The sequence below is a fragment of the Bombus vancouverensis genome, chromosome 3, assembly GCF_051014615.1.
Source record: "Bombus vancouverensis nearcticus chromosome 3, iyBomVanc1_principal, whole genome shotgun sequence".
NCBI lineage: Eukaryota > Metazoa > Arthropoda > Insecta > Hymenoptera > Apidae > Bombus > Bombus vancouverensis.
Genome location: NC_134913.1, coordinates 19,601,615 through 19,625,928, shown reverse-complemented (window position 1 = coordinate 19,625,928; position 24,314 = coordinate 19,601,615). Strand labels below are relative to the sequence as shown.

Below are 24,314 nucleotides of genomic sequence, written 5' to 3'. Positions count from 1 at the left end.
TTAGGTACGTATCTTATCAATTACCAGCAATCACCTTTATATATAACTATTACGTCACTGAAGCGTAATCATTCTAACAAGCAGTTTCTAAACACCAATAAGAAAGTCACAATTTGACAGTTTAATTGTATCTTATCTCGTCTTTACTTCGATGATAAATTGATTTTAAGAAGCTTACTTGTTTCATTATTTATTCTATGATTGTATTTAATTTTATTTCAAAAGTAAAAATTTGATTCGATTTTAAATATAATGATATGTATAATTGATCTTTCTTTTCTAGGAAGAAGGGTATAAAAAACATCAAAATTATGATACAGTAATCTTTTATTAAATTTCACCTACAAACAACGAATCACAGAACGTTACATTACAGTTCCTTACGTCAATCCATCGTGTCTTCGTATTATTTTACAGGTAAATAATTATAGATTTATCCCTATTACAGTAAAGTCTTATTTGTTAAAATATCTTGTAGCGTAGTCAATCGTTATGTATATGTAAATTTAATTTACCTAAAAATAGGATTTTTTTTGTTGCAATGTCCATTCATTGTTTATAAGTGGATGTTATGTATAGAAGTGGTACTATTTATAGGTACTTGCTTTTTTGTCCATTGTACTCTGATGTATTTCATTTCATTCTCTCTCTCTCTCTTTCTCTCTTTCACTCTCTTTCTCTCTCTCTCTCTCTCTCTCTCTCTTTCTCTCTCACTCCCTCTCTTTCATTATATTCATCTTATCTTTTTTTATTGTATTTTTTAAGTATATTTTTCATCTGATACGTGTATGCAAAGTGCGATATGAAAAAAGTCTTCGTGTACCAAAAACGCTTCTCAATTTTTTTTATCTTTTTTTTCATTACTATTATTATCATTATTATTATGTTTCTCTTGACAAAAGTTACAAAACTCTATGCTGACAAAGGGGGGATGATATACAGGGTTAAAGGTTTTCTTTAAGTACCCGGACAAAGTCGATTGTATTACAAATACAAATTGCTAGAATTTTTTTCTTTAATATGTTTTCTTTGTTAGAAGGCAACACGTCTTTGTTAATTACAAGAAGGCAATTCGCTTTGTATCATCTGGTATGTCTGGCGTCCCAAGACATTTCTTCTTGATTCGAATAAACCGCGCGTATTAATTCTTTTTATGTTCATTGTTCTTTTTCCATCGTTTCCTTTTTTAAGTGGCAAAAAAATGCAAGGGACCGTTTACAGGCATTATTGGCAGCACTTGATCGTTTTTTATCTATTATTTACTGTATTACCGTTTTCTTCTCTGAATTGTTTGGAGATGATCGTCAAGAAGAACAACTTGCAGCGAGAGGTAACACCTTAGAGGTATGTCGCGTTCGTATCTCTCGTGTTCTACCTGTCTCTCCTGTTTCTCGTTTTCTTTTGTTTCTTTTCATTTATCCACGATTACGAAGATTAACCAGCGTAATGTTCTTCTAAGTATGCTCTCAACGAATTTTTATGTACAAAACTTATTTCTATAGGATACGCTTGCACTCGCACGTCACGTCCGTATTCAGGGGCGGGCTGCTGCTCAATAAATTAATTTTCTCTCTAACTTATCATCATGTTTCGAACGCTCTGCCCCGTATATCAAGAAGGCTATTATACTCTAAACGTTTAGAAAAGTACGATATCTCTGATTCTAGCTGAGCATGAAAATCACGCGGATGTGCGTCTTTTTTCCTCGCGGGCCACGTAATCGAATCGCTGACCGTGCAAATTGATTCATTATCGTTTGATCCTAATGTGGAGAACTTATAAAAAAACATGCAACACAAAAGAGAAACGATAATGCTTCCATAGTGATTGCTTTTTATATGTGTATATATATATATATATATATGCATATATATATATACATATGTACACATATAAGATATATAAGACACGAATAGAGACATCGTACGGATAGACGGTTATTTAAACTTCCTTCTACGCAGACGTGACAGAAGAATCTCATAGACACATTAACTCGCTCCATTTACTACATAACATACAATATATATTCATATAATATATATATAATATTCAATAATATATATACTAAAGGTGTATTTTTATATATACAGAGATATATGTCTGTTTCAATAATTTTTTTTATGAATTAATAACACTAGCTTGCTAAATAACATTCTTGGACCTCGTGTGTATAGCCAGCACCTTACATTGTTGAACCCTCAGCTCAAATAGAAGAGTCGCCCTTTTTTGCTTATATTTAAAAAAATATAGTGTGTGTACAGTGTGTGTCTGTGTAGACGTGTAGTGTACAGGTGTGTGTTTGTATATATGTGTACCTCTCCCTGAGCTCGCTCCGTAAAACTTTTTCAACATCTTTATCATTTCTGCACTCGTATTTTTCTCCTTTCTGAATCTTTTCACAGCCCTCATTTCGTTTCGTTTTTTTTTTTTCTCTTTAAACTCTCCACGTTCGCGTGCGTGCACATTATATAAGTTCTACTTCCCCTTTGCTTCCTTATGGTTCCCTTCGTCGACACGTATGTAACAATTTCTGCTTCTTTTTCTCGTTCTAGGTAACATATATAATCGTCTAATATACAATAAATAATTTATCGCGCTCTTGAATGTACAACTGTTCGCCTATATCCCGTTTACACGTTAAGTAATAGATTCATCTTATTTTTCCCGTTCTTCGTTTACTCTCGATTAAAATACATTTAATAACATTTGTGCCGTAGCATCTTTAAGAACTAAATTTTGTACAAATTTGAACGAGCTCAACGTATACATATATATGTATAATATACATTTATATATATTAGACGTTGTAAAGCTTAATACGATTACTATCGACGTACACCGTCAAAGAGTAACAAAAGAAGAAAGACCAAAGGAGGACGAAATTTACGATATACATATAATTGTATACGTATACCGTGGCAGCTGTCGCGTCGACAAAAACAAAACGTTCATCCTCTTGCGGGTAGCGTTGTTGCGCATGCGCATCCGCTATTCGCGAGTTAATATACATATCTTTATAGGTATATACTTATAATACAAGGAACAAACGAAGTCAGAGAGAGGGCATGCTTTAGATCGTCTGAGGGTTGTGCCAAGTGGGCACATTGTGGCAGGAAGAGCTGCTCGACGATGATAATGACAACGATAAGTTCTCGCGTAAGATCGCGGCACGAATACACGAATCACTCTTTTCCCGTACAGCTCGTCTCTCGTGCTGCTGTTCCCTCGAAGGACGAACCCTGTCTCACGCGCCGGTACAGTCAATTTCTATAATATCTTTCGGTACGTCCACAAACTGATAGACCAGCCTTTGTCCGTCAACTTTCGCCAGGATACCGCGCTGATAATAATAACGCAGGGCTCTGCCCATGGTTTCATAGTTCATGTCCGGTTTATTCTTGTGTAAACCCCATAGACGAGAAACCGCCTTGCTGTCCACCAGTTTGAAGACACCTCGTTCGCGATTCGTCCATTTGATGTATCGGGGGCAGTACTCTCGGTCCTGTAGCAATTTCAATAAAAATTCCCATAGATACGTCGTCGAACCTTCGCGAGATTTCCTTTTCACCGCGGCGCCATCCCCTTGACGCGGCTTTTTTAGTTTGTTCTTTTTCGACCGTGGGGGGAAACCTAATTCCAGCAGGTACAGGTCATCGGAAACTGAGCTGGTTGCTGCTTGAATCACGCTCGTTGGAACTCCACCGGGTCCCCGTGGTGGGCTAGGAGTGCAGGGGGTGGCAAATTGGGCTCCACTGGCGTACATCGAATTTACGTAACTGCTATAGCTCTCAGACACTGTAAACAGAAGAAAAAAATATCATTAAATACAGACTTATCGATCGTCTCTTGATATAAATTAGTAACGATATTTTAATTGACTAATATTTTCATATAAATAATTAAACTGAAAGTTAACTGCGCAGTATAATATGTATCATATGTGTTTATTATTTATAATTATAAATGTGGTCGTCATTCACGTTTGCGCAATTTCCGTCAGATGGCACCAGCATAGCTGTTGCCATTAGAAGGCAATGTAGGTTGCCATCGAATTAATCACAAATTGAATTCGGCCATTACACTTTTTGCTTGTGAAAGAAAGGATCGATCCATTTGTACGTAAAAAAATGGAATTTTATGCGACAGCTAATACTTTTTTAACATGCTCATCAGATACGCGTCACAGCATGGGCATATTATGGAATAAGTGGATTTTAATCACGCTTGATCCATTTTTTTTTTAACTCTATCAACTATTCATTTTACGAACATAAAAGTGCATTTTTATGTTTTCCATTCAAAAAATTGCAAATATTTATTGAAAATTTGGTGTTTTTAAATGTCCAATTTATAAACTTATTCTCGCAGTAACTTTAAAAAATACAATTCTATTCGTAGTTCGAATATAGTTCGGATTTATGACTCATCAGACAGTAGTAGTTGCTCGTTCTCGTAGGCCACGAATTCCATTACATATTCGATTTGGTTGTTTGTTCTATTTCACTGATCATAGACAGCCCTATTTCACTGATCATAGGCAGCCCTATTCCACTGATCACGGTCTAACGTGTTTAAAATCTTCACTAGCAGTCAATTCGTTGCGCGGCATCAATATTTTCGCAATGCGCCTCAAGTATACATCGTACTTAACCGTGCAATGAACTATTAATAGCTGTCCACGGAGCATCGTTGTCGGTGCTTTGCCGTTTCTGTCACCGGATGATTGATGCTTCGGGATGAGCTCTCTCGCGGCTTCGTCTCGATAACCTTTTTTCTCTCAGGCGGTCACGATCGATCTCGATTCCGTGACTCGTAGCGCAGGAAACGTGCATACGCGCGACCCGTCAAATCGGATACGCGATCTGCGGACGCTGGAAACATCGTTTACGCGCCCCGTTGTGGGGAGGTTAGTTACAGCTCTCGGTTGTACATAGTCGTGGGCGTAACGGCGACTAACGCGATGCACTTTTTCAAACTAACTCCCCGCGAACAGTTCTATTAATGAATGGATCGATGACATCGACCATGCAACTACGATGCTAGGAAAAAAGCAAAATATGGAAATGAGTTGTAAAGCTATCTCTAATCGTAGGATTTGAATTTCATAAACGACTATTTGTATCGGATAGTTTATCCGAATTTACTTCGATTTGCACGACGCCACCGTTGTCGTTGTTAAAATAAGTAAAGTATATAGATTCTGACAGAAACTCGTATGGCGAAACGATTCCGTGGCCTCTGCAAAAACGTGGAACTTCAGAGATGCCTCGAAATAGAAAGTATTCTTACGCCACTGGTCGTGTGGCTAGTGCCATGTGTGAGCGAAGAGAAGGAGAAGAGGTGGTGGTCGAGTAAAGAGAGGGTTAAGCGGAGCCAAATGGAGAGAGAGAGAGAGAGAAGGAAGGTAAGAGGGAGAGTACGGGAGTGAGATACGAGAAAGAGAACGAAGATCGAAAGGGTAGGGGAACTCTGGCTGCAGTATGATAGAGGACTGACCCGAGCCAAGGTTGCACGGGTGACGCCATCAAGCTACTAGTGCATAATAGCGCCGCTCGTTCTGAGGCCGCCGCGACTGCGCTAAAATCGGAACTCGTTCTCTGCGTACCCTCCGCCGCCGCTCTCTGTGCCTCTTTCTCGCGTTCTATACGTCGTTCCCCGTAGTTCCGCGGAGGCGCGCCACGCGGTTGAACGATTCCTCTTCTCTATTCGAAGAGAGAAGCGTTTTCTGCTTCCGAGCCGGTGCCAAAGAGGGAAGGTTAAAGAAAAAGGGAAAGAGAGAAAACGAAGCGAGCAAGGCAGACAAAAAGATGGGGAGGCAGGGAACCAAATTCTCGAGCTGCCTCTAAAAATAAAGAGAACGCCCCGTTGTTCTCAGGATCCGTGTACATAGGTTATACAAGAGAAAAAGAGGTAGCAGAGAGGACAAAGAACGAGAATAGGAGGAAAAAGAGAGATACAAAGTAGGAAGAAGGAAGGAAGGGAGGGAGCGAAAACAGACAGAGATAGAATGAAGATCAAGAGTAAAAGAGCGGCCGAGAACAGCTGGAGTGGATCGTGTTTACGCGCCGTATGACTGGCTAGATGAGTCAATCGTAGACCCGTTGTCTAGGAGTCGCGTGGTGGGGGAGCTACTACTTCACTGACCTATACCACGGACGTCGTATAGCGAAGGGAGAGACCGCTAGAGAGACGATGCATCGCGTATATACATGAATGTTTCGTGACGCATAGAACACACCGTCGCTGCCGTCTTACTCTTTCAAACAAGAGTCAGAGTTCCAGCGTGAGATACAGTTTAACCATCATCTATTGACACTCGAACGTTTGCGTAATAGAAAAGCTCGCGCTGCTTGGAAAAGGCTGTTACACGTCAGGTCGAACTGTAATTCTTCGCCTTCTATCTTACAGCTATTTCAGTTTCATTCTTTCACGTTCTCGAAGCAACTTAAGCAGGGAAAAAGAGGAATTAAAGGGGAAAATTTGAGAAGGAAAGAAGACGGACGAACAAGTGGCTTCCGCTCCGATGATAATGTTTTCGTCGACCACGTAGTCGATCGTTTCTTTCTGACAGCGTTGGCAGGAAGTTTAGACGAAACAGCCGGTAACGAGTCGATAGTTAAAAATACGTATAAAAGAAAGAGAGAGAGAGAGAGAGAGAGAGGAGTGGGGGGAGAGAGAGGTTAGGAAGGAGGATCGAAGTGATCCACAGAGTCGTGGCTCTCATGTATTTTGCGAGAATTTCGCGTTAGCCTTGCGGCCGGAAGTACAAGTATAGCAAGAAGGGAGGGATATAGGGAGAGCGCGAGAGAAAAAAACGGGGAAGCGGGAGGAGATGATCTCGAGCGCCTCTGGTGGGGATATTCAGGAACGTACGAATCGGTAGTGGTAGTGGCAAGATGGGGTAAAGAGACGTGTAAACCGAAAGTGAAGACAACGCAAGAGGAATCTCTGCGTCTCTATACGAAGAACGGATTCTCACGTACACTGTCGTAACTCGAATAATTACTCGAAAAATAAATTCCACGCGAATGCATAGGCATAGGTAGACATACGTAGACGTAGACACGCACACAGAACAGAGAAACGTTAAAACGGATGATAGGTGATTACGACGAACGACTATGAACAGATGCAACCGGTAGAGACGATAGTCAGACGATCAATTTCAAGTATTGCGCTGTTTATATCGATATCCCTTCGTTTATCAATCGTGGGAGTCGAGGCGTCGGAGGTTTGCGCGAATTTGATTCTTTTTCCAAGGCAATGAAAATATACAAGTTGTAAGCAGCTGATATACGGTGTACGGGCGAGCGAGAAAAAGAAGAGTCGAGAAAAGCGACAGCAGATATTTACATACATCGGGGACGTATCTATGTATGTGACGTTAATAGCCGTGAACCCGTCATTTAGCGAGACGTCGCTGTATACACATACCGATACTCGCATTATCGGCAATTCATATAGCTAACTAATTGAAGACTCAGATACGCGCCAGAGTTATCGTACGATTTCCTTCGGACCAGTTACTGTACCAATAAACGCACCGTTATTTCTTCCCCAGATAGTGGTTATCTCCTCGGCGATATTGTTTGCAACTGCGATCGAAGAATATAATGGAAGAAAAAAAGAACGATAAGGACACGATCGACGATGTTGATAATATCGATCGACGCGTATGGTATTTAATCGACGATAAACAATGATCGGCAAACGCTCTTATCCTCTTTCTCCGCTGATTTCCGTCTGATGGCGACTCGCGCGAGAAGAATCATCCTAGCTCGTTATTACGACCCGAAAACATAAATTTCGATTATCCGTGTGTGTATGTGCGCGCGTGCGCGCGTGTGTGTGTGTATGTATGAGCGCGCGCGCGTGCGTTCGTGTGTAGGAAAGAAGTTGCTCACACGGACGACGAAAGAAACACGTCGTGGAGGATGTGACTGTAAAGCGAGTTCTCACGTACCAGGACTTCGAGGCGGAATTCCGCGTGCACCTAAGTGCACGAATGACCCTCAACCCGTCGAGGAGCGCAGCGGCAGCGGAAGAAGGATGGTGTGACACGGTGTGAAGAAGAAAAGACACCGAAACTGTTCGTACAGCATAAACAAAGCGGTCGTGGATACCAATATTTGTTTATGTGTGCATATGCACATACACGCACACAGTGGTGCATGCGCGTCCGATACACAAAGACGAGATATAGGTTCGGGAACGATGTGTCTATAGCGGTATATAGGAGAATGCATATGCGCGCGTATCGAAGAATACGTCGAGAAAGAGAGAGAGATAGGGAGGAAGGAAGGTGAAGAAAAAGAGGATAGGATAAAGATGAGACTGGACACACGTAGAGTGTTGGTGGAGCATGGTAGCGACAGCGAAAGAAACAGAGAGAGAGAGAGTGAGAGAGAGAAAGAGAGAGAGAAAGAGAGACAGAGAGAGAGAGAGAGAGAGGCAACAGCAGCAGTTCAGCGGGTGGTGGAGAAGCGGGTAGGAGGAGGAAGAAGACGAAGAGACGGAGGAGCGAGAGGTGGATGAGGAGGATGAGGTCGAGAGAAGGGGAGAGTTGACCTTCAGCTGCGCCGGGAAAGTCAGGCAGTCACTGACCGACAGACTAACTTAACTACTCTATCCTTCTCCTCCTTCTCTCTTCTCCACCACCATTCGCGACTGGCTAGTCCGATGCACCGTGTGCTGTACACATCCACCGTGTCTCCTTTCTCGTTCTATCTCTGTTTCGCCCACGGATGGATTCGAGCCTCGCTCTTCCTTTCAACGTCCTTTCTTTTCCTCTTTGCTCGTTCCGTCTCTGTTTCTCACGTTCCTTCTGCATCTCTCTACTACCGCGTGTCTCGACGTCGAGCCCGTTCTCCTCTCTTCTCTGCTCCCATTCCCTTTTTCTCTGTCTCTCGTTAGACCCAGACCCCCATCCCGGCCTATTATGTTACCCTACTGCCTCGGGATACTATCTTTAACCCCGAAACCCGTTCAAATTGCGAGCCGCTTTGCGCGCACGTGTATGAGCGCGCCACTCTCCGTACGACGTTCGTCGTCGCTCTCTCCCGGAAAGCACCCGGAAAGGGAGAAAGGGTGCGCACATCCCACGGAGAAGAATAGAAAACGCTGCTCCATGTCGCATGGGAAATGGAAACGCGAAGCGCGAATCGGAATTCGGTTTGCAAACTCTCTTCGAGAGACGTGTCTACGCGTACACGCGTACATCTAAAAACGCGCACATGTGTACGCCAGGCATACGTAGACACGTACGTAGGAGAGAGGAGGACGAAAGGAAGAGGACGGTGCGAAGCGAGAGAAAGAACTCGGTGGCTGGGGTCCGAAAAGCTTCGCTTTCGTCGGGATCCGAGCCGAAGGACGTCGAGGTAAAAGTCTGCTCTTTGATCTTTCCACGCAAGAGGCAACGACGCGTCGAAAAATGCCCGTTCCCGCGCGTTCTCGCGCGCGATTGCAATAGACACCGTGGGCGGAACGCATTATTTCTCGGCCGTTTCTGTATTCCTCGAAGCGGCGACGCCCAAGTGGGGGAATACCACAACGCTTCTGGCCTGTCCGAAGCTTAACGAAAAGAACGAGATTTACGTCCGCAGAGTTCTCCGCCGCTTTTTCTACGCATCCACCTTGGCTGCCTATAAAACGTACGTCAAACGTGTGGGCCTCGCGATCCTCCGCCGATCCTACTTCCCCTCTACCGCTTGCAAAACCACTCTTCCCTCTCCTCTTCTTGCCTCACCACCCCCTCCAGCCCCGTCTCACGAAACGGAAATACTTGGGAAAAATAGCAACCGAGAAGTTACGCTGAACGTGTTGCGGATACGCGTTTCCACTACGTGTGTAACACGGAGGATGGAGAGAATGTATTTTTGAAAACATCCACGAGGAGAGAACGCGTTCGGGATTTATTTCGACGACAAGCTAACACGCTGCCGTGGCCGATTAATAAAATGCCGATAAATTTCTTAACGAGCGCGGAGCAAATCCGTTCGATACGGAATATAGGAGGAAAACAGCCGCGTCTTTATATACATCGAGGTGGATATTTCTTCGGATCGAAGTATCGCGAGCGTGCATCGTTTGCAGGATACGTTTCTTCGCGAGTTCGTCGATCGTTCGATGGGATTCTTATTACTAGTTTCCTGCTGCACGTATCGCGGTAGGTAGCTCTTTGTAGCTGGCTCGTTGGTATCCGGAAGTCTCGATACTACGACGTCCGACGACCAACACGGTGCACCTATGTTCCTCGCAGCCCATTATTCTGCTTATAGGTGGACGTATACGTGTCTGTGCATGCTGCTTCGAACGTACGTATAGCTGCAGCTTCGAAAGTATCACGCGTACCTACACCACTATATAGTTTCTATTTCAAAGATGCACGATGATACGTATACATCGTTACGCGATGCTGGTCGCTCGAGATTTCTGGAAACTAAAAGACCAGCGGTTTAGCCATGCATATAGGCTGCATTATAAATGCACAGGGCGTGCAGACGCGCGTTTGCATCTCCAGACTGGTCTAGCGCGCGTACTTAGCTACTTGGTAGTCATTAACTCTGTCGTCGGCAGACGTCGTTCGACAGAACATCGGGGGAATAAAAAAGCAGTGCATCGTTTCATCGTTAGACCTTGAATAAACACCATGAGTCGTTCATCTCCTTTACGAACTTTTCTCTTTTCATATTCCAAGTTTCTAACTTCTTGGAAACCAAGATTGTTCGTCCAAAACCTATACTAATAGAATTAAGCGAATGCGTGGTACTATCAAGGAGTGGAAATTAAGACGAAACGAAGATGAAACGAGAGTGAAATAGAGGGGAACTCGCAGTCGAAGAATTACGTCGCGTTAATTCCGGAACAACAGTGCCCGGTTTTAGATGGTCATCCCGATACTTTCGGGACATCCAATCGAGAAACACATGGATTCGCGAGCGAAAGAGGCGTCTATATTCCCGGACCAATCCAACGCGCGTACTGCCTACGTCGCACGCATTCTTTTCGTTCGCCAGCGGACAGAGGTCAAGACGACGACGGCCGAATGGGAAGAATGCGTGACTCCTCTTCCGTCGTCGCGGACACGACGTGTGCGAGGTCAGTGACCATCGGCGCGCACTCTCGGTGGGCGCAACTTCTTGCAAGCGGACGAGGAAAGAGAGAGAGAGAGAGAGAGAGAGAATGCGCGCCTCCTCGAAGAGAACCAACGGGAACGGCAGACACACGACCAACAGGGACAAGTCAGAGGGAGAGCGAGACAGGCAGAAGGAGAAAGGGAAAGAGAAGTTTCGCGGTGCAAAATACCCACGAGGATATTTAATAGTCGGCTGATACCGAATTTAGAGGCGGGACGAAGGTAATACCGCTGTCTTCTAGACCGGCGAAAGTGTCGGTTCGTATAAATTCCGACTGGAGGCAGAGAGCAGAGCAGCAGCAGCAGCAACGGCAGCAGCAACGGCCAAGGAAACTGGAACTTCGACCCTTTGATTTCGTGCCTCTTAATTGAGATCCGAGCGTAACGAGCCATCGCGACCCGTTCCTCCGGCTTGATTTATTTTCGGCTCTGTACACATATATTTTCGCGTAGCTATGGCGTTGGTTCCTCGAGTCTTTCCTCGACGCCGAGCACCGAGCTTGAAAGAAGGGATCTCGAGTAGTTTATTCCGGGGAGAAATCGTTGAAAGAATCGGGATTCGGAGCAAAATTCTCGTACGCATTACGCAAGGAATTATCTGATAACGAGGTCGACGTCGTTGACGCGTTCGTACCAGCGTGCTAGCAGGATCGACGTCGCAGACATAGTGGTGCACCGTTGAAAATCAGACGGTGTTATCGCGTGACGGATAACCCAGGATAAAATTGCCAAAATTGTGCTTTTCCCCTTCCCCTGTTATCGTTAAACGAGATTTGATAAAACGATCGCGCAAGATGATTTGGTTCAGTGGCATTGACATGGATCATATGGAAGGAGTGACTTATCAATCGGTATAATAATTCCAATAATAAGATAACGATTGCAACGAGAATGTAAATAAGTTGCTGCTTCGCGCGACGTTCCGATCTGACCGTTTGTTCGCGAGTTTCGCGATATTACATAATGCGACGCAAGGAGGAAAAAAAAAAGAGAAAGAAAGAGGAAGAAAAAAAAACAGGAATTTAAAATCGGAGAAATCGAAACGGACAGAAAGGTGCGCATCCAGCGAAAGTAGCGGGATTTCCACGTGATTTTCGATGAATTCGTCGATATTGGGAAATGCCTTATTCGTCGAGTGTTCCGAAAACGTGGTTGGTAGCGCACTTAGGATGAGCGGAGAAAGCTAGTCGGCATTGATAAAGGCGACAACGGGATCCGGGGTCCGCGTTCGATGCCACGAAATGACGTATATCGGCCAGTTGGTGGCAAGGCCGGACTCGCGGAGATTTCCGTTGTAATAATAAAGCGGATGGGCGTTGCAGTGTGTACCGACGAAGAGGAGATCTTGCTCCGGGGGAAAGCAGGCGTAACTAAAGGCACAACTAAAGAGAAGGAGAAAGAAAAAGTAACCGTTCGAAGGAAAGAAAGAAGAAAAGCAGGGGAGAAACGAAACGAAGGGAAAGGAAAGGAAAGGAAAGGAAAGGAAAGGAAAAAATGTAGCGAATAAAAGAAAAGCGAGAGAAATAATATAGAGGACGGAAGATCGCGTGACACGAAAAGTTTCGTGCGCGCGGAACTACCACGTTCGTAAGTACTTGATGCCCGTTCACTTTCTCCGATAGTACTAGAGACAGCCCACCTCCTCTCCCCTTCCCGCATCTTCCTGTTCCTCCCCACCAGACCATATATATCCGCGGGTCTAGGCTAGCTCAGTAGGTCTAGGTCTAGGCTGGCTGCAACGTCGCGTGTGCGTGCAGTATGCACCGACGATGCAGCTGCGTGCATTCGCGCCACCGAGTGCCACGAATGAACGCGACACAACCGGAGAGAGAAGAGACAACACCATCGTCGTATATTCGTCGTGCTCGCTTGCTCTCGGTTGTTCGTGCTCTCGCGCTCGTCCCTTGCAGCACGGTGCGCATTATATTTAGACGCGAACGTGTGTGCGTGAATTCGCGTCCGAGAGACCCGCCTCGGTTAGACCGGCGTCCATCGTCGTCTCTTTTTCGCTCTCTCCGCCTCTCTTCTTCTAGCTTTCGCTTTCTCGCTGTTCTCTGTTACGCGCGTCTCTTTCTATCGCCAGTTTCGTTCCCCTTTCTCTATATGATGCTTTTCTTCTCTGTTCGTCCGTCGATCTCGCTTTGTTTCTCCGTTGACTGGAACGACGACGAGACAACGGGAAGGAGAGCCGGTCCCCATGGAGCGGAGTGGAGCTGAGCGGAGCGCCGGAAATGAATCATTTGAAATTGTCAATTTTCGAGCGTGGTTCATGCGCGGTACGCGTGAGGAGCGTACACGTGCCTACGCATCGTCGTATGCTGCATGTTGGCCCTTCGCATTGAAACCGAGAAGGGAGGAAAAAGAGAGACAAACGGGCGATGAGAGGAGAGGAGGAGGCGTTAACGATCGGAACGCGGCGAGATCACAGAGAGATGCGTATTACCGAGGAAGTGCTTTAACACCCGCGGAAAAGATCGTCAAAGGATTGCGTCACACGGTATACGGATGCTGGCCTACCGGTATGAGAACCGACTTTTTCATCGCTCGCAATTCGTGCCGCGTTGCGTAACCCCTTCTTCTCTTTTCCTTCGGCTAATCTCCCTTGCCGCTGTGCTCTCCACCGTGCTCTTCGCGATAACGGTGTTGCCTCTCGCGCGCGTCCGTCAAACCAGCTCGATAAAGAGGCGATGAGCGTGAAATCTGCTGATCGAAGCGAAAGAAAAATTCGCGCGTATACCGTTTCTCTTTTCGATCACACGTGTCCACGCGTATACTACCGTCGTACCATGACTTTTCGCTCGATTGCTATTACGAATCACCGTTCGAGTTTGTTACGAAAATATTGTGACGGATATCGCGTTGTGTAAATATAACGGTGACGCGTTACGTAAAAGTCAATCGGCCTTTTCCTGCTGGGTATGCACGGCACTCGCGACGTATATGGGACGAACAGGGCTCGTTTCAAAGAACAGTGTCGAAGGCCTGCGCCCGAGATAACGAGAATCGAAGGAGGAAAACAAGAGAGACGGCTGTACACCGCCCATGGTCGGATGCACGCGAGCCGAGATCGACGAACGAGGAAAGGGAAGAAAGGAAAAGGGACGAGGAGAAAGGCCACGCGGAAGAAAGCGCGTCGTACGAGAACGAAAGTGAACGTACACTCACGGGCATTTTATATTGCGCGTATGCAAATATGTACCCTGCAAGTTCGCGATTCACCGAGCAGACTTTTAACTGGAAGGTGGGAGCGGGAGCGGGACCGGGACCGAGAACAGTTCCGTGTACGAGCGAGGAACGAGGAAGAGGACGGACGAGGAGGACGAGACGCGCGGCAAGACGACGTAGAAGCAAATAGAAATGTTGCCGATTCGAGGCGAATCGCGGAAACGAGGAGGAAACATTTAGAGGAAAACCTAGAGTAGATAGGTAACAACGATATCACCGCGAGATTACACGATGTTTTTCTTTTTTTTTTCACGAAACGTGACACGAAAAACAGTCGGAGGAACGTGGAAGGAGATCGCTCGGAGATTTTTGCATCGCGCTACGTGGGATCGAAAGAGCGAGTGCGAAAGGAGGAAGGACATTGTCGCACGTAAAAGATCGTACGCCACGAGGAGAACGTACGATCGAATAACTCGAAACACTGAGAAAGAAAGGGAGAAAGAAAGAAGCAGTTACAGGGGGGACCGAGAAGAGCGGAAAGAAGGACGGAGGAACGTGGTGACGTCGCTGGTGACGAGTGCAACGAGGAGCACGCCAGCCGCGATGCATTCGTGGAAGAACGGAGTGCGAGCGGGACGGAACGATCACACGAACGCGCGGGGAGACGGAAGAGAGGTCGACAACGAGAAGAGGGGTGTAGCGACGTCGAGAAAGGACGCGGTGGTAGAGCGTGAGCGCGGAGAGCGTCGGAGAGGGTCAATGGAGGGAAAGAAAGAGAGGTGCAGAAAGGCAGAGGGAGGTCGTGCGAGTAGAGAAAAAGAGAGGGAGAGAGAAAGGAAAGACAGACGGGGTGAATTGCCGGCGACAAGGTCACCGTCTATACCTCGCTAAAACCGCCGATACGTGCCTTCGGCGTTATACTCGCGTGGTACTCTAGCTGCAGTTCTTTTCCCTCTCCCCCCTTGCTCCTCTGTGCCACGATCCCAGCCCATCGTACCCCACCGCGCCCCTTCGCGACGCGTCGTCTCTCTCTTCCACGCTCCCGATCTCCTTTCTTCCTCTTTCCTCGATGCAGCCTCGTGTATACATGTGTATCACCGGCTCGGTGCGTGTGTGCACGCCGCCGCGCGCATGTGAGGGCGTGCGTGAGCTAGTATAATAGGAATAAGGAAAGTGATCCTCATGACGGACTATGCCGGGACTCTGTGCGTCGTTGCAAGGAACACGCTGGAAATTCGACTGCGACCAACCAGACGAGAAATTATTTGCACGCGGCGAGATCCACGTCGGTGAAAATGTTTTCGCTGGCAATTAGCGGGACCAGTTAAGAAGTTCGTGGAATCGATGTTGGAGGGAGAGGATCGATATCTTCGACGATGACGAGATCGGCGACATCTCGCGATTCACCCACCCCTCGAAAATAATCGTCTAATCTACGGAACTGTCGCTATCGAATCTCGATCGAGTTGTTATTGTCCTTCGTTCGATGGCGATAAGAAAATCGGATAATCGGAAAACCAATGGGGATCGATCATCGTCGTATTGTCGCGGTATTGTCGAATCGGAGGTACGAGAAGCGAAACGTCGCGTCGTTGCACAGAATCTACGTAAATCGTGGTGGAAAAAGGTGGAAAATATGCGCGAGACAGGGAGAACCGGGCGAAAGGTTAAGACGAGCAAATCGGACGTGGCGCGATAGTGGTCTTCGAACCGGTAGTAGAAGAAAACGGGGAGGGTACACGAGGCCTTGAAGAGGCATCGTTTATTCCCCGCTCGCAATGCTCCCCCTGCCACGCTTGTTTCATCCTTTGCTCCGATTAATTTTATCGTGACAACATCATCGGTGCATCGCAAATATTTTTCCCGCGGATTTGCTGGTCGAGAGGGATCGCGGGGAACAATTCCCTTCGGTTAATCGATTCGGCTCACCGTCTCGTCGATAAGCCGGATCAACCAGCGATGACTTTTACACGCGGGACGGCCGCAGGACAGGGAAAAAAGAGCGAGAGAAGACGGAGAGAAAGAAAGAGAAGTCTGTCCGGTTGAGAACCGTCTGGTGCAACAGCGCTATGCATTTTTGCCGGCGGCGGCGGCGGCGGCGGCGGCGGCGGTGGCGGCGGCGGCGGCGGCGCTCAACACACATTCAACAACCTCGACTGAGTATGCAATAGTGTGCATGCTTCTATTACGTGTATGCGTGCGTGGATACGTGTGCGTGAACGCGCGCAACACACCGCACCTACACGGTCGCGGACACCGACAAGTGCACACACAGAGGAACTCGCTCTGATAATACGTACACTGCAAATATACAATACTACAATACATACGTCGGTAGGGGCAGAGACCCAGGAAGGACGCTTACTGCGAGGCTTGGCTGGCTGGCCGGCTGCCTGTTCGCCCGGCTGCCAGCCTCTGCCTCTGCCTCTGCTCTGCCTCTGCCTCTGCCTCTGCCTATCTGTAAAACCCGTGTCTCGCTTCCTTCTCCTTCTTTCTCCTCTCTTTCTTTTTCTTCGTCCCTATATCCTTTCTCCCTTCACCCCTTTGCTCCTTCCTCTGTTTCCCCCTTTCTACCCCGTGTACTTTTTTCTTCTCTGGCGATTCTTCGTCTTCTTCCTTGCCTACCAGCAGGGGGGCAGCGGGCCGAAAATCGACGCGCAAAATATCGCGCCACTTCCGGACGCGGCCATTTACAAATTCACCGGGACGACGGTATGCGATCGCTCTCTCTCTCTCTCTCTCTCTCTCTCTTCCTCGTTCTCTTCCATGCTCGTCCGCTAACTCGCTCGCTCATACGTGCCTTTTTTCGTATTCAGAGGCGGGAACCACCGAACGTTTACCGGGTGACACGCTGAGTTTTTGGACACGTATCCCGGTAACCGCGAGACAGCCTTTCGATTCTCCTCGTCACGCAGTCGGGAATTCGTTTTCCGGTTTCGTCTGGCGTGACGTTGTGTTCGCGCAGGTTGAATGGTGCGCGTCGTTGAAAGTGAAACGTGAAATGTTATCGCGTCGCGCGTGCGTTAACGTTTCGTTCTTTTAACAGCGCGCCCATAGTTTTTAGATATGTTTCCGAGACCGAAAATTTTTAGTCGAATAATTTACCGCCGCAAACCTTCCCCTCGCGGTATCGTAACGAATGCCGGAGTTCAATCATGCTCATAAATATTCAACGGCGGCTCCCTGTTTCAACCAACTACGCGCTTATTGTCGAGCCCGTATCACTTTCGATTACGTTCTGCACGTAATCTACGTACTAGTAGGAAAACTCGCAAAATAGGAAAATTATCAACGAAAAAGGCGTATAACACGCGAATAACGATAGTCTCCCTGGAGAATGTCTCGTTCTCTATGAACGAAAGAAGACGCGAACGTGCGCAGCTCGCTCGTGTAATACTGTACGCGGTGTCGATTGCTCCTTTGAAAATCGTGTCGAATTCACGGCGGAACGTTGTTTCCTGCTTTCGCGGCGGTTTTTTAAACTCCGTGGTGTCTTGGCCTACTATAAAATCCGACACCGTTTACGTTTCCGGAGCGCGAAGAAGACATTAATCAGCACCCGATGCGATGGCAGCGTAACCGTCACGTGCGATCGGTGTGAATGCACTTTTTGTTTCAACACATTCGCTTTCTATGTCGTTTTTTTTTTTCTCCTCTCGATAATCTCACTCGCAACGAGAAAGAAACTATTTGCAGCAGTCTTGTTTTACGAATCGATTAACGTACGATCGTCGCTCGATAATCGTTCTCGCTTTCGTAGACTTCGAACTCTGATATTCGATGGTGGTACGGACGAAAGGAATTTTCGCGATATTCTATTTTAAATACGGACGCAGGCCAGTGTTATCTTTCACGGAAATATCGGGTTTCGTAGCGAGGAGGTGAGCGCATGGAGCGCTATGTCGACGGAAAAGGCGATTCCCCGCTACTAGGCCAGGAAGTAGACCGGCGCACCCCTTCCTAGTCGACCTAGACCTACACCTAGACCTAGCCTAGCCTAGCCTAGCCTAGCCTAGCCTAGCCTAGCTTAGCCTATCCTAACCTGTCCTAGCCTAGGTTAGCCTAGCTTAGCCTAGCTTAGCCTCAGTCGTGGCGCTTGTTTCGCTCCTTTTGTTTTTGTTCGCCGCCTTTGTTGCACCTGCTTGTTCGCTGACTGCCGACGGTGGCGTGCTGCTTTCTCGCCCGTTGGACTTTTCCTCTCTTCGCGCTGAGAAACGAGGTGAGCGGGGCTACTTAAGCAAACGCTACGGCGCACTTTCGCGTTCGAGTTACCGCGAGAAACCGGACAACGAGTTTACGATACGATAATTTCGTGCTAGTTGTATGTCAACTCGCGCCTGGGGAATTTGTTTAGTTGCCGTAACGCGGCTGGTCGCGCGTTTCGTCCGGCAAACACAAACCGAGCACACGGCACAGCCTCGCTTTCTATGCGTTCCATCGGCGAGCACACTTTCGCGTAACGCGTTAACGATGCAACCGATTTCCCTCGGCAAGAGCGTCCGATGTATCGCCGCGTGAAACGTCGTTCGTACGAAAGATGCCTTTGATCGATCGTATCTCGTGGATGAGGTACGTACATACCTCTGTGTCGCGAGAAAAGCCGTGAAATACGTTCTGCGCACAGATCGCACCTGCGAGGTGTGCGATCGAGAACGTACGAAAATAAATCGCAACGCGGCACGCGGTCGTCCTCCGGCGAATAATCGCGATCGGGGAGAAGCCTCGAAGCGAGGAGGATCGACCTGTGCGAGGAAACCAAGTACCGTACGAACGACAGCGTACGTATATAACCATACGCCCCGCCTAGTCGACCTAGACCTAGACCCAGTCTATGCTCAGAATCCACTCTGCATCGTGTTTCGTTCCTTTATTTTTACTCGCTGCTATTCGCTGCTATTCGCTGCTACGCGAGGCGTTACGTAACGACACGCACGACCCTTTCAGCACGGCCATCGCCTGACAAACCGTATTTTCTCCTCCGCAATTTTTTTTCCCACTACACATACATTCGCATATCCTTTCTACCTCGTCTTCGTTTCTTCTTTTAATCCAAGCCGTCTTCCGCGATAATTTATAGCAAACCGAAATATCGCAGACCGATGTTCGAGATTTCGTTACGCGGCTTCCGAAAGAGAAAAAGAAAAGAAAAATAGATCGGTCGCGACTATCGTATCTAACCAGGTTTCGATCTCGAGGATGTCGCAATCATACTGAAAACTATCTCGATCGTTTAGACCGGTTTCTAACGGCTGATAACGAGCACCTGTGTAAGTGGCTTCGCTTACGTCGTAGTTAACCGTGCGAAACGTTCGCATCTTAATCTCGTAGCAACGACCGGGATTTTTTCCAGACAGGTTCGAATTGCTTTCTGTCATACGTTGACAATACACGCTTATCCGGCTTACATCGAGGGAAACACCTGTCGAATTCTGCCTTCCGACCGACCCTTCCGATCGATCGGGTAGCTTGCTTGAATTATTAAAAAGTAGATAAAGCACGCGTTTTATTAGGACGAGAAAGCTGGCGGAATAGTAAAATTCGCGGAGTTGGCGTGACGAGTCGAGGACCTAGCTAGACCGTGAATTTTGTTCGGCATCGGTGTTTTTCTCTGGTCGGGCGACTCACGGTCGCTCGTTGTTCGACATCGATCGCCGGAGCAGCTCGCCGTGCGTTCTATTTTTTCTTTGATTTCCCCGATACCACCTTAAACCACCTCCGCCGTCGTCGATTCGTCGGTCTCTTTCCCTCTTTTTCCCACCTTTCGTTTTTCCTTGCCGCTGCCGCGTTCGGAATTACGTCGGCGGGGCTCGCGTCTGGCAATCTTTTAAAAATATCCGGACGAGTACTTGATCTAGGGCAACCAGGACATCCTCGATCCGCGCGAGGTTGCTCGGCCGAGACTCGGATACGCGCGCGCGTTTCCCTGCATTTTTTTCGGCCGACGCAGTTGCCAAAAGTTCGCATCGCGCCGCGCTGAAAAATTCGGCGCCGAATCACATGACAGGTTCCGGGAAACCGTGTTACACGTCCTGCTCGAACAGAAATAAGCTTGAAATCACGCGTAGCTGTTTTCGAAATCGTTCGTCGAACGACGGATCAAAGGAACTCGGAACAACCAAGGAAGACGAAATTTCGCGAGAACCAGCTTTTTCTCCCGATACGACGACGATCGGGTTAGAATGCCAATCGTCGATTCCTGGCCGATCTCGTTCACCGTGTTAATTAATGTTAACGAATTCTATCGAAACATCGGACGTCGTTTTGACACGCGGCCGAAGCAAAGTCGCGACTCCGCTGCGACGGTGTACAACTTGGCACCTTTGTACTTCTAATAATGTAATTCGCACTAGCTTGTGATTCTGCCGTTGGAAATATAACACCGTCACATTCGTAGAACGCTACTGGTAGGTATACGAAATCGTAAGGCCGTCGTACGATACGTCGTAAACGATCGTTCGCCGCTTCTTCTTCCAATCGGTCGAATCGCGAATATCGCGAATATTACGTCGGTTCGTCGCGTACATTGCGTTTTCATGACACAGGACGCGCGGTAAAAATATTTTTGCAGTTGTAATTCGCGCCACAAAGAGCCGTTAAAATTTACCGCGATCTTCACGTTTTTTATTTTTTATTTTTCTTTTTCTATCAAACTCGATCAAACTCGTTTTAATCGAGTAAAAGTAGGGAAAAAGCTCGAACGACGAATAGATTGTCCCGCCGTGCGATCGAAAGCAGCGCGCGATCGATAGCCCGAGTCGAATAAATTATAAACGCGAGGAGCGACGCGTTTGGTCGATTTTCGAAGGCAGATGGAACGTTGGCACAAACGGGCTGCAGCCGGCTCGCAACCAACGAGAAGGGTTGATCGGGATTTGATCGGCTCGCGGAGCCTTGTAACGCTTTACGACGATTCGTCCTCAACGTTAAAATGTGTGCCACGTTGTGTGCCAGCGCGCGACGCGCGAAACTTTCGTTCCCGACGTGCCTGAAGGGTCTTTCACACGTTCGGCGAGCCTCTGATTCTGCTCGAATCGTAGTTCGATGATGATCCGTTCGAAAATAACCGGCCGATGCCTATTCTTCGCCGCGTTTCTATTCCGGTCGGACGGTGGCGCCTACTACGATCCTCTCGTCGCTCGCTCTTGTCAGTTCGTCTCTCGTTAGCCCGTTGGAACGCCGTTTATTTCGTTAGTTTTATCCATCTCGCGAGAACAAGTTCTCGCAGTAAGAAGAAATTCGGAACAAACGAGACGACGCGTTTGTTTCTTTTGACAGGCGGAAAGGCTGGCTAGCGTGGCTTACGGCGGCTTAGAGTTCCCAGGCTATTTCCGATGCTTATCTGGTACGTCGTTCTAGATAGAAGCGACCGATGGCGAATCTGGTTTGGCAAAATCGCGGAAAGACTTCGGGCCATTTGGCAACGCGCGAAAGTTCGCGCACGCACCGGCCCGGATCTGAATTTTAGAATGTCGCTTATTCGAAGAACGGACCAGGCGACGCGAGTGAAAGAGCGACGCGGTCGAGCGCGATCCTTGATTCTAACGCGGCTCGCTCTTTCTCAAATATCGAAACTTAGAACCGTGTTTCTTCGCTACCACCTCCTCTGTACTCCATCGAAAGCAGCGAAGATCGTGTTCGCAAACGTTAGAAGGCGACTACTAAGACACCTACGAACCTCAAAACCGGGCATTCCGTCGTCGCCTGCAAATTACCATACCGTAAAATATTCAATTCGAACGATGAAATCTCTCTTTCCTCCGAGATACTCGTTTTCGATAGTATCTGAAGCGTGTTACTTCAGTCGGAACTTGTACTCGGCTGAGAGATACGGTCGTAAGATAACCAGAAACGATAGGAAGCTCGGACCTGACGTGCCTACGTAAATCAAATTCTGTTTCCACCTACGAATTACCATAGCGCGATCGGTAAACGCGTGGAGAAGCCGATCCGGCCGTATCCCTAGCGTAACGCAATATGTCTGCCGTAAATCGATCGGACCTAGCAGTAACGGAGAGCCGCGTCGCGGTCCTGCGATCGAAGGGCCCTTTAAGAGCAGGTCGAATTTTCCCTCGGCTTTCGTTCGCGTCCACCGTGGTCGGCCACCGCAATGGGAACACGGTCGTCGCTGGTGGGGCGCCCCGCAAAGTTACCAAATCGCTATGGCGTAACATTTTGCTTATTCACGTTCGATTATACAATCCGGCACACTTTTACTCGGCAAGTCGGCCTCTGCCTCTCGAGAGGGCCTACCTGCCACACGGTGTGTCACTGTGCGCAGATTTTTTTTTATCCGTGCGATCGCTTTTTTCTCTTTTTTTTCTTCTTTTTTTTGCGAAACATCAACAGATGTTCCTCCGCGATTAAACAATTATGGGTTTCCAGCGAACGTACCCGATGGACGATTCTCGACGGACGATATTTTATTCGCGGCGCAGATTTTCCCTGCGATCGCACGAATCGGCCCGCTTTCAGCTGCCTGTCCCAATTAAGCGATCACCTTTAGAACGTGCAACGAGACAACCGGTCATTTCGAATTCCACGCTTTTAACGCTCACGCTACGATTCTGCGATACACGCTGCTTTGGAAATACATATAATAATTGGTTTCAAGCATGTTAAATTTCATTGGCGTTCGGTGGTATTATACTTCGATACGAAAATATGGATACTATGGTGAAAAAAAAAAAACGTTTTCTTGGAACGTCGAAGTACGTTTCTGTACTAAACGGATATAGCCGGTGTGTGTATTTTAAAGGCCAAAAACACCTGCGTACGTATACCGTAATTGCGAAAACAAAAGATCCGAAATTTTCCATTCTATTTTGATCTTTCATCGGAAAAAACATTTCCATCGATCGTTCGACGAACGTTACGTTCGGCCTGAGATCAAGCCGTGCTATAAGCTGTTATAAACTAGGAAAACATAGAAGAGTTTGCAATCGGGCGTTCGTTAGAACGAAAGAAACGAGGTTAAACTGGTTGCCACGCTTCGTCAACACTTTCAATCAGGGAAAGTCCGGCGCGGACGTTCCTAGCGTAGTCATTTGAACAACGTCGAACAGGAACCGCGCTTACATCGTAACGTTGCAATGGATCGAAGAATCGGCTGTACGTAATGCATAAAAATCAATGCAGTTTCCCATACGGTGGTCTGTATAATTGATAATGACGGCGAATAATCGGTAATTGAATCGGTTGGAAGCGAAGTTTCAGCCGGTGAAGCGGTTCGACGAGCTTTCCATTCGGTGGCTCGTTTCGAGCGAGACTCGCGCGGTGCAACCTTGGCGGCGATCCAATTCGAGCACGGCTGTTTGAAATCACGACAGGGCCAGGTGTGTGTCCCGGCGAAATCAGCTGTCGTTTCGTCGAACGCGATCGGAGAGGCGAAAAAGAGGGGCAGGATTGCGCGACTCGCGTGCGATTACCGCTCTTGGCAGATTCTGGACCCGGCTGTTCTCTTTAATCGCTTCGCCGCGCTCGTTTCGCGCCACGATCGCCTCGAAATTCGAAAACCTGCGGCAACCGCAACCAACGTCGCAATCGTGTGACGATCGAGCGACTCGAAATACGCTTCGTTCGATAAAAGTAAACGCGAATACCAGCGGCAAAGAGAATCGCGTGCTTTTAACGCAATCGCGAACGCCAAGTATCTGACACCGTTTAGACCGGCGTTGTACCTGTAGCGTTGAATCGACCGGTTGTATCAAGGTTGATCGTTACACTGCTAGACGTCGTTATCGAATCGCGGACGTTCGTGTATTTAGAGGAAACGTAAACGCAGAGAATACTCAAACACGTGGAAGATATTCGTTGCGACGTTCGCTCGAAATTTCTTCAGTTGTATCCGGAAAAACCTAAACCGACAGTGTGCGATAATTGTATATATTTTAATGCTAATACCGAGAAACTTTTATTTCTCATGCGTATCGATTCGAATGGTTGTATTCCGCTGTTAGCGCCAATAAGGTAACGATTTTCTCTACGAGCGTTCGCTCGAAAGGGAAATCGTGGTCGG

General features: G+C 47.5%; 1 protein-coding gene across 7 annotated transcripts in view; it reads right to left on the bottom strand.

The window, feature by feature from the left end:
• Positions 1-309: 309 nt before the first annotated feature.
• The window catches only part of Eip74EF (Ecdysone-induced protein E74), a 143,493-nt gene continuing 119,488 nt past the window's right edge, over positions 310-24,314 (bottom strand). For all 7 annotated transcript variants that reach the window (XM_076617165.1, XM_076617164.1, XM_033328755.2 and 4 more), the window contains one exon: positions 310-3,795. In XM_076617165.1, coding sequence (XP_076473280.1) covers positions 3,245-3,795 — 551 coding nt within the window. In that variant the 3' untranslated portion in view covers positions 310-3,244. The remainder of the gene's footprint in view (positions 3,796-24,314) is intronic.